The sequence below is a fragment of the Bombus vosnesenskii genome, unplaced genomic scaffold, assembly GCF_011952255.1.
Source record: "Bombus vosnesenskii isolate JDL3184/JDL3185 unplaced genomic scaffold, Bvos_JDL3184-5_v1.1 scf7180000013297, whole genome shotgun sequence".
Classification (NCBI taxonomy): domain Eukaryota; kingdom Metazoa; phylum Arthropoda; class Insecta; order Hymenoptera; family Apidae; genus Bombus; species Bombus vosnesenskii.
The window spans coordinates 2226382-2239434 of NW_022882947.1; the positions used below are offsets into that span (position 1 = coordinate 2226382).

The 13053-nt window shown below is 31.4% G+C and overlaps 3 protein-coding genes and 1 long non-coding RNA gene across 8 annotated transcripts; 3 read left to right on the plus strand and 1 right to left on the minus strand.

Moving 5' to 3' along the window:
• Positions 1-418: 418 nt before the first annotated feature.
• LOC117233563 (protein regulator of cytokinesis 1-like) lies at positions 419-2640 on the plus strand. Its single transcript, XM_033493973.1, has one exon. It carries the CDS (start codon positions 559-561, stop codon positions 2494-2496), a length of 1938 nt encoding a protein of 645 aa, XP_033349864.1. The 5' UTR covers positions 419-558; the 3' UTR covers positions 2497-2640.
• An 894-nt stretch (positions 2641-3534) lies between these two features.
• Positions 3535-10234, plus strand: LOC117233562 (WD repeat, SAM and U-box domain-containing protein 1-like). 4 transcript variants are annotated; one of them, XM_033493969.1, is made up of 18 exons: positions 3535-4020; positions 4138-4298; positions 4692-4863; positions 5071-5216; positions 5302-5528; positions 5661-5893; positions 6307-6507; positions 6794-6936; positions 7225-7420; positions 7577-7722; positions 8144-8352; positions 8464-8735; positions 8911-9001; positions 9092-9186; positions 9266-9427; positions 9549-9696; positions 9763-9947; positions 10063-10234. In XM_033493969.1, exons 2-17 carry the CDS (start codon positions 4183-4185, stop codon positions 9930-9932), a joined length of 2727 nt encoding a protein of 908 aa, XP_033349860.1. In that variant the 5' UTR covers positions 3535-4020; positions 4138-4182; the 3' UTR covers positions 9933-9947; positions 10063-10234. The 4 variants fall into 4 exon arrangements, with proteins under 4 accessions (XP_033349860.1, XP_033349861.1, XP_033349859.1 ...); XM_033493968.1 differs by having other exon boundaries at positions 3542-3560; positions 3987-4020; positions 9763-10215; XM_033493970.1 differs by lacking the exon at positions 6794-6936 and having other exon boundaries at positions 6307-6414; positions 6494-6507; positions 9763-10215.
• LOC117233567 lies at positions 9994-10733 on the minus strand. Its single transcript, XR_004493350.1, has 2 exons — positions 10604-10733; positions 9994-10528 (listed from the first exon to the last, which is right to left on the minus strand). It is a non-coding gene; the product is annotated as an uncharacterized LOC117233567 (long non-coding RNA).
• LOC117233564 (myosin-2 essential light chain) lies at positions 10628-12488 on the plus strand. 2 transcript variants are annotated; one of them, XM_033493974.1, is made up of 5 exons: positions 10628-10998; positions 11122-11149; positions 11713-11753; positions 11884-12189; positions 12295-12488. In XM_033493974.1, the coding sequence occupies exons 1-5, from the start codon at positions 10767-10769 to the stop codon at positions 12399-12401; spliced, it is 714 nt and encodes a 237-aa protein (XP_033349865.1). In that variant the 5' UTR covers positions 10628-10766; the 3' UTR covers positions 12402-12488. The 2 variants fall into 2 exon arrangements, with proteins under 2 accessions (XP_033349865.1, XP_033349866.1); XM_033493975.1 differs by lacking the exon at positions 11713-11753 and having other exon boundaries at positions 10632-10998.
• Positions 12489-13053: the final 565 nt, after the last annotated feature.

Here is a 13053-nt window from a genome sequence, read left to right on the forward strand (position 1 = left end):
TTATCGAACAACGAAGATGAAATATTAGAGTTATCGCTGCACTTGAAGAACCCGGATTTTTTCAACTTCAAAGTTAATCCATTTATTGCTCAGTCGAAGTCTCTTATCCAATTAATTCAATTAAAATATTGAAGAGTTCAAATTTTAATGAGTCCAGCTTCATGCTTGTTTTTAAATTATCAACTGTATATCGCGACCAAAATGTTTTAGCGCTCTACGGTCAACAAAGGAAACCTAAATTCCCCAAACGTGCTTGCAATAAAATAAAGGGATTTAAATATTTAAGTTTCTATATTCTTACTGGTTCTTGACTATCAACCAATCGGAGAGAGTGGTAGATAGTAACATCTTAGTTACAGTCAGGTAAGTGGATGGCGTTATTGTAGAATACAAATTCAAATGAACAACGGTCAGTCGTGTTATAACGTGTAAAATTCGTTTTCCGACAGTATACCTATCGTATTTATTCAGTGAACACATAAATTCACGGGAGTTTTTATTTTACGTGTTAAATTTTAATGTTTGATTGAAATATTTGAAAGAGAAAGAAATAAAAGAATGGCCGATTCGTCCGAATGGGAATCGCTTATGCAGAAGATTACTGCAAAATTAAGTAGTACATTGACTCAATTGCACGGAATATGGGAAGAAATAGGATATAATCAAGAAGTACGTTCAATATATTGCAAACAAGTATTTGATCATATAGAAGATTTATTAGGCGATATGGTTTCAGAGTCAAAGCAGAAAAAAGAAACGATATTAGTCAATGTTAAAAATTTGATGGACCAAATAGGTGTTCTAACGAAAGAATTAGGAACAAATATTACAAATGCTGGATATGAAAATCTATCATTAAAGGAAGTAGAAGAGGTGCTGCGCGCTGACCTACAAAATTTACAATATTGCAAAACACAACGTGTGACTCATTTTAAAAAATTGCTTGCAAAGGAAAAATCCCTTTGTAAGGTATTAGGCACTCAACCAATTAATATAGAAGAAAAATTGCCTTCAGAAGAAGAACTTAAGAGTTTTGAACTCTACCTTGAAAAACAAGAAGGTGAGAAATGTCGTTTAGAAACCATTTTTAACGAACAACGTAGAGCAATTGTTAGAATGATGGATGATTTAGGCACATCTCCATCGTCTAGTTTTCAACATATAGTATATGAAGATGATGAAAATTATGTCTTTAGCAATAGCAATATGAATAAATTAAGAGAACTTAGAGAAGAATTAGAACATAAAGTGAATAGTGCAAAGGAACATGTTGAAGACATTAGACAAGAATTAATTGCATTATGGAAATATCTTAACGAACCTGAACATATTTGTCAGTCATTTCTTAGCAGTTACGAAGGATATAGTGTAGCAACTATAAATGCACTAACCACAGAATTGGAGCGATGTAAAGAAAAACGGAAGCAGAACATTGCTAAATATGTGTCACAAGTGAGATCTGAGTTGGTCAAACTGTGGGATTTATGTAAATTCAGTGAACAGCAAAGAAAAGAGTTTATATATTTTTATTCCCATACATATACAGAAGATTTATTAACATTGCATGAACTGGAAGTAAAAAGGATCCAAGAGTTCTATAATTCAAATAAGTCTATATATGAACTCTTACAGGAGCGTGATGATTTGTGGACAAAAATGAAAGAATTGTTACAACGTGCAAATAATCCAGATCGTTTTTATAATCGTGGTGGTCAGCTATTAATGGAAGAAAAGGAACGTAAAACCATACAGAAAAAGCTGCCAAAAATCGAAGAGCAATTAAGGGATTTAATAAAGGAATATGAAAATATGCATGAAGAGATATTTACTATAAATGGAATGTCAGTAGAGGAACTATTGAAAGAATCATGGGAACATTTAAACGAAGAAAAGGAGTCCATAAAGAAGGCTAGAAAAGAAGGAAAAGATAAATCAGCAAAGAAAGCAACACCAGTTGTTTCTAAAATTCCTTCTAAAGCTGCTTTAAGTTCATCCAAAAGAGGTATATTCAGTATTCGTCGCCATACTCCGCTTAATTACTCAAAGAGGAAACTTTTCTGTAGTCCGTCTCCGAATACATCAGCAAAGCGTAGAAATAGGAGCATAGGAACAAGTGGATCTAAAAATAAAGGAAACAGTGCAATTTCTAAAAAAACATTGAAATCAAAAAATAATCATAAAAATGAGAATTCCATGTTACAAAGTTCAACAGCTACTGACACAACATATAGTAAATTTGAAGAACACTTAGAGGATAAGAAAGAACTACGAAGTTCTTTATTGCCAGAAAAGGTATTAGCAAATGCAAGTAAATCTAGAAGGAGAAGATCAGTACGAACACCTGCTAAGCCACTAAGAAAAAATTTACCATTATCAAAAACACCAACAACTTCAGAATCATCGCAATTGCAATTACATAAATCACCACGTAGCCCTAGGATAGCACAATCATCAAGGCTTGTCACTATATCAACACCGTTACCTATAATTTTTTGAAACAACATAAAAATGTTTTACATAGTTATATCAATATGAATTATAAGCTAAAATATTAAACATTTTGTAAATATTTCTATTTTCTTACACATTTTAGTATTAATATAACATATTTTCTATTTCATATCATGTTATGAATATATTGTACTTCACTTTATTAATATTTATTAATTAATGTGACATAAATGTATAAATTAAATTTTCTCACAGAATTTCATTACTATTCAATAAAAAAAAATTGATAGGATATTTCATGTTATTTTCTTGTATATGTACATACATATTATTATTTTGAAACTAAACAGTCTTCCAACTGAGCCAGATGGCAGAGTCAACTTGATATTTTAAAAATAATTTCATAAATAAAACTTTGAGTTCACGAATCACTATATTCTAACAATAATGCTAATTCTGCATATTGCTGTTATTATTAGCGATATCACCAATGAGATTTTTTATGAAAGGAAAGTGATTATATATATTTTTTTATAAGATCGAGAGATTAAGAAACTATTTTTGCTAATGGGGATATTGAGCAAACATAGATATCTTCGGAAATAATATTTGATTGTTGCGAGTATAAAGAAGATAAATTGAAGCAAAATATTTCAAAATATATATTCAAGTACAGCTCCAATATTTTTAGTATTCTTGGTATTTTAAAAATATTTTTAATCAAATAAAATACATAATCTAAAAGAAAATACTCTATATACTTACTATTTAAAATAATATTTTATCCAAATACATCATTTAAATAATCGTTTTTTAAATATTCTATTTGCGGATGACCAAACCAGTTTGCTTGTAGTCATTTAAACTTCATACATATCGATTTTATAGCCTTAGTAGACATGCGTTGACATATTATCGTTGTAGAACGCTTTGTACGCAGAACTTGATGTTTTATGAGTTTCGTTTCTTACCTGAAAGAGACAGCATGTGATACATTACCGAAATAAATCTTCCTTAGCAAGTATGCAACATGTTATGATCGAATCTATCGTTCCAATAAACCTGTGGCTTAGTATTTGATTTCAAATTGCATCGATTCATTTATTAGCGTAAGTAATCTCTTATCGCATTTCTTTATGTATTATTTCCTTCAAAGTAATATTTTCACAATGAGAGATTGAAAACTTGTATAATTTGTATGACACGACGATTACGGTATAAAATTATTCCCAATAATCTTTTATATATGTTTTCTTTCTAATTCATCCGATTTCTTTTTTATTTCAATTACGATATTACATATATCCTATCCAGTGAATCCACGTACATACACGCGTACTTATATATATATAGTATATTGAGCAATGTCAAGGTCACGGATGTTCCACGTTTCTTTACACCGCGTATTCTTCATATTTTGCTTATGACATTATGTCCACAACTACTTGTGTCGCGAAACGATTTGCACTGTAGCTTACAAAAAAAAAGTTAAGGTAATTTGCACAAAAATACTTCAAGTGCTTCTAATGTTGCAGACGAAAACGAATGAGATGATGTGTTGCATACTATGTAAGTAAAATATTTTGTTAATAGCATATCAATAATATGTATAAATATAAGAACGAAATAGTTATATTTGATTCTACTTTGTACTTGCTTTTTACGGTATATCGTACGTTGCTCCAGGCTGATATTACAGGTATATGAAAGAAATTAATAACAAAATCATATATGAAGATGACCACCACGATAGGAGACGTACAAACTCTGCAAACTTTAACGTCACACACCAGTGACGTTACGAGTATTGATTTTGCGAGCGATTGCGTACTTGTAACTGGATCTGGGTAAGAAAGTTATCAAAGTTTAGACGTTTATATATAAATGAATTTTTTGTCAAATAAATAATTGTAGTTGTACGGGGTTGTCTCGAATTGCTTTTCTTTCTCGAATTGATTTTTGTAAAATCACATAATTTTCATTTTCAACGCTAAATCACGATATAGATTATCTTTTATAATATCGATCAATCCATCCCCTATATTGTGTTATATTACTGTTTAATATGATCGATATATACTCCTCGTTAAGTTATATATTATGTATTATATAATAAGTTAAATAAGTTATACAATAGTTCATTAAGTTGTACTTTTCGGCGCTTAAGTCCGGTTACATAGGTATACTTATTTCCAGTTACAGTAATTAAGCTGATATGGGCTTGTATATGTTCTTTTCAGAGATAAACGTGTCAGAGTTTGGCAATGGCGATTAGGCGAAGGGTACGTAGAGGCATATTTTTCGCCGTTACAGGGGCACAAATACGGAGTTACATCTGTCAAAGTGAGCCCACAATCGACGATGCTAGCTTCGGCTAGTATAGATGGGACAACGTTGCTATGGAATTTACGAGTAAGTTAATTACGAGTTAGTAAGATCGAAATGAAATTTGATATCATGGAAAAAAGTGGTGAATCTCAAATATGAATTTTGGCAATTCATACGTCTGTAAGATACAGATTCCTATATACACGTATGTACATATGCACTAAATCTTCACGCTGCCATTAGCAATTAGTATAAAGATGTAGGAAAGAGGTATCGTGATATACTTTGCAGACAGGATCAAAAATTCATACGATGGTTCAAGTAGGCGGAGAAACTGTAAGAGTTTGCAGATTTTCGCCCGATTCAACGTTACTTGCAACTGCCGGAGATAATGGACAGGTTTGTCTTTGGGATTTGATTCGACGCAATTTAGTTAGGTGAGATTCTTTTTATTCTCCTGATACTTTCTATATATCAGAGTACTCGACGAATCGGGCAGTAACAATTCGAATCCGCATACAGATATTTTCAAAAACATGAAGGTGCTGTGCAGAGCGTATGCTTTTCACCGGATACCAGTTGGTTAGTAACTACTTGTACGTTTGGTGTCATGAAATTATTCGCCACCAGCGATATCATCGACTCGTGCTTTACCGATAATCAAGCGATTACTGCCCTCGCCTCAATAGATGATGCTCATGATTTAGGTGTCGTATCTTGCGACTTTTCAACCTGCCAAAAGATTACAGGTACATAAAAAATGATAAAACATACTATCGTCTTTCAAAAACGATCCAAGCCACGAATTCGATTGACTTCGATCACTACAAATTTTATGTTTACTGTTAAATTTACCAATATATCAACTGTTTCGTGTTTAGGTAACGAACCATTCACAAAAGTGTACCAACTAGTTACTTGCGGTAATGATCATTACGTAAAATTATGGGAGATAACTGTGATACAGTCGAAATGCGAAACATCCACCGTGAAAATAAGCCTGTGCAGAATCATGGAAAAACACAGTAGTGCCTTAACTTGTGTTTGTTTCAATGCGAACGGATTATTCATCGCTAGTAGTGGCCTCGACAAAACGGCGGTAATCTGGGAAACGGTACGAAACAAAAGAAACAACAGATAACTATCACACAATACGTAAAGTCCCCCTTATCGCACAAAGTAAATGCATTACTATGATATTTACGCTGTATATATGCATCTATATGTATAGTCGTAACCATATAATTATGCTCTTTAGAACAAAAGTTGGAATAGCTTATTTGTAGATTGACCTACGTACATAATTTCTTAACTTGATTATCGTATCATTTCGTGAAACTTCTATAGACATTTACATATACAGGGTGTTTCATTTATATTGGATTCGTTAACATTATATAAGTTATTTATACTGATTTGTGAATTAATCATATTCGAGATAAACAAAACATTCCGTATACTGACAATGCTTATGATTATTAGCTTTTTTATTTCATCCCCCAATCTTTTTATTCCGGTATTTTTCAGGATACCGGAAAAGTTATGGCGATAACAACAGGACATAACAGATATGTAGCATGCTGTGCGTTCTCGAGAGATGGAAATTTATTAGCTACAGGTTCCAACGATAAATCCGTAATTGTTTGGGATCTTAAAGGAAACTTATGCTTCGACTCGGAACTCGCACGACGATTTACACCTGCCTTATTTTTAGATAATCACGAAGAGGTGAGATATAAATATATGTAGTGAGTACGAGCAATAAACGAAGCTCTAGATCTTCTTTATGATTCCCAATAAATCTCTGATTTTTTGTTACGGACATGGAAAGTTGCAAACTTTAACCACTGATCGATTTTACGGTCGCACTATATCGCTTCTATTACACCAATTACCATATCTACTAGGCTAACTATACCCTTCCATCATTTGAATCGTATACGTAAATAATTACACGTCTATAAAGTTTGGTAAAATGAAACTTCCTCACCTTTACCTCTAACCTTACCCCTAGAGCGTCGAATATGAACAAACTGTAATGAAAAACGCGGAAACATCTGTTAATGACGTTCAACTAATTCAAAGATTAGAAGAGCACGGTGGAGTAATAAACAGCGTAGCTTTCTACGGAAATCATCTTATCGCTTCTGGATCTGGGTTAGTCATATCTAACATAGTTAAATAATTCAGTATACAAGATATCATTTTTCAAATATTTTACTTAAATAATGCCAAACTTGGAAGATATTACTAGGTTAGAAATATACAGGGTGTATTACGCAACCGGACTAAACTGTAACTCTAAGACGACAGAAGATATGAATGACAAAAATGTCATTCGGCAAAACAAAATGATTTATAACGATGCATATTGTTTGGTCCAGTTGTGTAGAATATTTTGTATTGCGTTATTTCTTTCACTGCTTAATCGTGATAAATACTCAGGGACAAGTTAATACGAGTTTGGAGCATTGAGACCGAAGAAGAAGCCAATGCCGAAATTATTACGAAATTTCAAGAGAAATCTTATAGCCCGTTGGATGGTCATAAATATAGTATAAACCATGTGGAATTTAGCCCTTGTGGTCGTATGCTTGCCTCCTGCTCCTTAGATGGAACTGTTATCATCTGGGATACCGAGGTATTAACCAATAGCACGATTATAAAACGTGAGAGATTATCAACGTTTTGATAGTTATATAGCAAAAAAGCCTCGCATATAACAGGCGTTCGTTAAACTGCAAATTAACATATTATCATTACATATTATCGATTCTCCGTCATTAATTTTACGTAGAACGGTTCTCAAGCAAAATCTTCCTTCGTGAATTCGGGATCCGGTATCCGTGTTTGTCGATGGTCACCGGATGGTACTAAAATTGCTACAGCTGGAGACGATGAAAGGACTACATTATGGGATGTGAATAATATGGAGGAACTTTGGTACATGCTTCAAACTTTTTATATATGTATTTAAATCGAATCTCGATTTCAATTGGTTTGTTATTCTTTGTATGCATATAATGTCGTACATATAATATGTATGAGATTACAGGGTGGCCTCCTTCGAACTATTCAACATTCATCTGAATCAATTTTCGCAAAAAGTTAGTATTTAATTATTCGAGTTATTATCCAAGTGAGTCCAACTATGTGCATCACCCTGTATATACGTACAAATACACGTATATGTATGTAAAATAGTGTATATGTAATATATATGTATTGTATATATTATATATTATATAAAAGTATTTAAAAGATTACACAAAAGTGTATATAATATAATGAATCTATGAAAATATTGTTTTTACTTTATATAAATTGCAAAATATTGTTAAGTTGTTGCAAACGTATGTCACAGCATTTTCAGTGGTCATGCCGATGCAATAAACGCGATTGCCTTTACACATGACTCTTGTTACTTGATTACGGCATGCAACGAAGGTACTTGGAGGCTGTTTCAAATCAGTGATAACAAAAATTGTGAAGCGCTGATTATTTGTGGCGAAGCTCATGACTTAGGCGTCCAAGGGTGTGATTTTTGTCCAACATCTAATTTTATAACTAATGGTAAGCATGAATAGTAAAATAATAGAGTAGAATCCTGTTCATGAATTACCGTTAGTAAGTATAGTAAGTATGTGACTATGTATATGACTATTCTGCTATGTTGTATTACAGGAAGAAGTGAGAATATAATTACCAACAAAAATTCTTATCTATTAGCAACTGGTGGCAATGATTCCTTGGTTAAGTTATGGGAAATAACAATTGACAAAGTTAACGTAATTTCATCAGGTAGTAGTGGAAGTAGTAGCGGTGATGTACGATATAAAGAAAGAAGATCTTTCGCCGGACATGGTGGCAATGTGACTTGTGTTCGATTTCCTCCGATTCAAAGCGAAATCTTAGGAAGCGTAGCTACTGATAGAACGGCGCGTATATGGAATGTAGTGAGTAAACATCCTATCCTCTCCTTTCTCTTCACGAAAAACAGACTTTTCGCTAAATGGTAATATGTTGGGCTAACTTTCTACCTAATCAATATCAATAATAATCAAAAAAGTTTATTAAAAATTAATTTACGCAATAATTTATAACACGAAGTAACGAAAAATGTGGTTTTAGTACTCTGGGACGTGTTTATACGTGCTAGAAGAGCATGAAAGTCTTGTAACTGCCTGCGCTTTTTCGCAAGACACTTCTCTTTTTATTACAGGTTTTGATCAATTAATATATTATATTATCCAATGCATATTTTCTTGATTGATTCTTTACTACATTAACAATTATTTTGAATCATTCGTAGGTGCTCTAGATAAAATTGTCTTAATCTGGAAAATACCTCAACAGTTGATTTCGCAAAATATATTAATAAATAACTTAAAAAATAACAGAAAAAGGGTATGATTTTAAAACATGATGATATAATATTTCGTGTCATCGCATCAGTTATAGGTACGCTTAATTTTTAACATAAAAGGTTGCGGACTGGAAAATCGATGATACGTTGAGATGGTTGGACGAAATAGGCTTATCGATATTAATTAAGAAAGCTAATACGATTTCTTTAACGGGACGACATTTACTTTCCCTATCGGAGAATGAATTAACAAACAGACTGGACATAGAACAAGATGAAGAGGTATATCGTCAAAGAACTACAAATAATCGAAGTTATTTTTTTAACTAACTCGTTTTCTACTGTGCTTGTTTCGTAATCATTTACAAAGAAGTACACTTTACCGATTTGCAATTGATTTTAGACAGCGGAAACATTTAAAACACAACTGTACTGGTTAAAACGTGAAGACAATAATTCTTCAGAAATCCCTATAGACGATAGCGAAATATCTCACGAATTTTTATGCCCTATCACGCATGAAATAATGAAAGAACCTGTCCAATGTTCTGGTAAACAATACAAACAGGGATCATAATAAAAAGTATTTGATATTCTAATAAGTATCTTATTTTCAGATGGATTTACATATGAAAAAGCTGCTATAAATGAATGGTTTTTATGTGGGAAATATACAAGTCCAATGACGAACAAACCTCTTCGAGATACTTCATTTACCCCAAATGTTATACTCAGGAATGCGATATACACTTTTCTTCATGGAAATCGACCAACTGATGACAATTAAGTGTTACATCTAATGGTGTGTAAACTAGAATATAAAATGTAACTTCAAAGAAGCTTTTTTCTTTTTTCTTTTTATATATCTACATACTATATTATACATCCACCTGACACGAATTTTTCTTACACTTGAGGTTATGCACTCTCATGAACGGGTATATGAAGTTTTAAAAGGAACAAATAAATACGCACAAAAAGTTGTTAACAGACTAATCAACAAAATCGATATAACATAGCAAATATGTACGTACATTTGTGAGAATTTTGTAAACATCTGCTAATAAATATATTAATTATATAAACACACTGTTCTTTTTTTAAATAGAAATTATATCTGTCTTTATTAGAAATTGTTATCGATATTTTTACCTTATTATACTTTGTATCATACCGCCAAGTCTATTCTATACTTCATCTGTGTGTAAGGCCAAGGTCTATTGATGATAGAAGACATGTAGTATATACCAGAGATATATACATATGTACTTCTTTACACAAAGTAAAAACGTAGCGACCTCTTGAAAAAAAAAGCAAAACTATGTATGCTTAGATACAATATGATTCATTGTACATATATGTACTAAGGTTAGAAATCACAATCTATAATATAAGAATAGAATATTCAGTATTAGAATCTTATATTCCTGAAGACCAATACTATAAAAATGAATAAACCATTAAGCAAACTATTGATAATTTTTCAATTGAGGTTACTCATTATTATATGACTATCACAGTCACAATTTCCATGTAGAACAATATAATTCTTTGAATTTCATTTCCGTTTCCTTATTTTATTTTAACCATTATATTTACTAAACATTCGATCGAGTTGTAAATGTCAGAAATTTTTACACAATTTTCAAAAAATCCAGCTTCGGTGTTGATTAATTTTATCGTTTTATATGCGTCACATTCCAATAAAACCGATGACTACATAAATTCTCTGAATACTACTGGCTTGAAAAACTTGGTACGATCGAGGCGCTCGTTGTCCAACGTACATATATACACGTTCGCGGTAAAAAGATACGTACTGTGTGTGTCGCTAACGATAGTCAAGCAAAATGGTTTGTATTTTTATGCACTGTCTTTTATTTGTTTTGTAATATTTTGTTGAAATACATATAAATATGTTCAAACAGATGTGTCAGTGAGAAAAAGATATACTTATATATTATACATATTTTTAGGCATCTTACTCGGAGGATCAGTTAGCAGGTACGTAAATGCGAATGAGATCATTGACACCAAGCAGAATAAAATTAAAGAAGGGCGGACAGATGGTTCTCGATGTTCAATTTAGGTCAAGAATATCCTTTACCTTATTAGACTCACCCTGGTGACATCGAATTACGTGTCGGTGATTTCCTTTTATGGTTAGGTATCTGAAAGAAATAGCAGCAGAAAAGAAGAAACGAAGACAGAACACGAATAGCATTGCGTCGTAACAACCGTGGAACCTTTATATTCGGTTTTAACTCGTTTCTGAATGTAGTTTTGTTGGTATATTTGTGATAGGCAATATATGTACATATATATATATATATATATATACATATACATATTGTGTTACAAACTTCAAGATTTATTGACATTCTGTATTGTTATCTTTGTTTGGAAAAAATACAGTACAATATTTAATATATATTATTTGGATTTCTATGCGTATTTGTTAGAATTATCATCATTCGTTTCATCTTTTAAAAGGTGGAACCTTATCATCTAATATATACTTAAATATATACATATACATATTTAAAATACACAATGTATGGTTGTAGTTATCAAGAATTAGCTAACAGAATGATGTCATCAATTGAGGGTAAATAAATTTATTATTCATAGAAACTATCATCTTTTAAATTAAATTTTGACTTACTTAGGCATATTTATGTAAAGTATAATTTTATGTATCCATTATTTATAGTTATGAAATTCTTTTTACTATATAGAATTTCAAGAGGCATTTCAACTGTTTGACAGTCGAGGAGATGGAAAAATTCACGTAGCCCAAATTGGTGATGCATTGCGTGCTCTAGGACAAAATCCAACTGAGTCAGATGTTAAAAAATTTACTCATCAACACAAACCTGATGAACGTATTAGTTTTGAAGTGTTTCTACCAATTTATCAAGCTATAAGCAAAGCTCGCACATCTGATACAGCTGACGATTTTATAGAAGGATTACGTCACTTTGATAAAGATGGAAATGGTTTCATTTCTTCTGCTGAACTGAGACACCTTTTAACCACACTAGGTATGTATGACAATATTTTTTTAGTAATTATTCATTACATGATCATATCATATATAATTCATTTTCTAATTCACAGACTAATTAATTACTTCTATTTTTTGGTAGGTGAAAAACTGAGTGATGAAGAAGTTGAAACCCTATTGGCTGGTCATGAAGACTCGCAGGGTAACATTAATTATGAAGATTTTGTTCGACAAGTGATGTGTGGTTAAATTCCCATCTTACTAGATACAAGTAATTATCAATCAAAGAAATTTGTATCTGCCATAAAGTATTTTTCAAGCATTTAATTCCTTTTATTTACTTATATTGTATTTTATTATTATTGAATACTACATAAGATTATACATAATAGACATCCCAATATAATGCTTTATTAGGAGGATAGAATAACATTAATCTCCTTTTGTTTGTTTATATAATATATTATGCCTTGATGTGAAGGATTCATAAAAGAGAATATTCAAAATTGAAACTAATGTGAAATTTAAAGAAAGGAAAGGATTTAATTATCCCATAAATCTTTTAATTTATGTATTAATTTGAGTAATTATTTTTAATATTTGTCATCAATTTTATATATCAGTATACATTTAGAACTTGTATGTAAATGGAAATATCCTTTCTTGTTATTTATAAATATGAAGAATTGTGCACTGACGAAAATAAAATTTATTAAAAGTGAAACCTAAGTACAAAATTTAGATATTCTTTATGCATTTAATTATCTGAAATAAAAAACGGGGCATGTACTTTTTTGAAATATATCTATCAATACCTCATTCTCGAAAAATATTAAAAGAGAGACAGCTTCATTAGTTCACATATAAAGATGTTAATATTGTTCTAAATGCTCATTAAAAG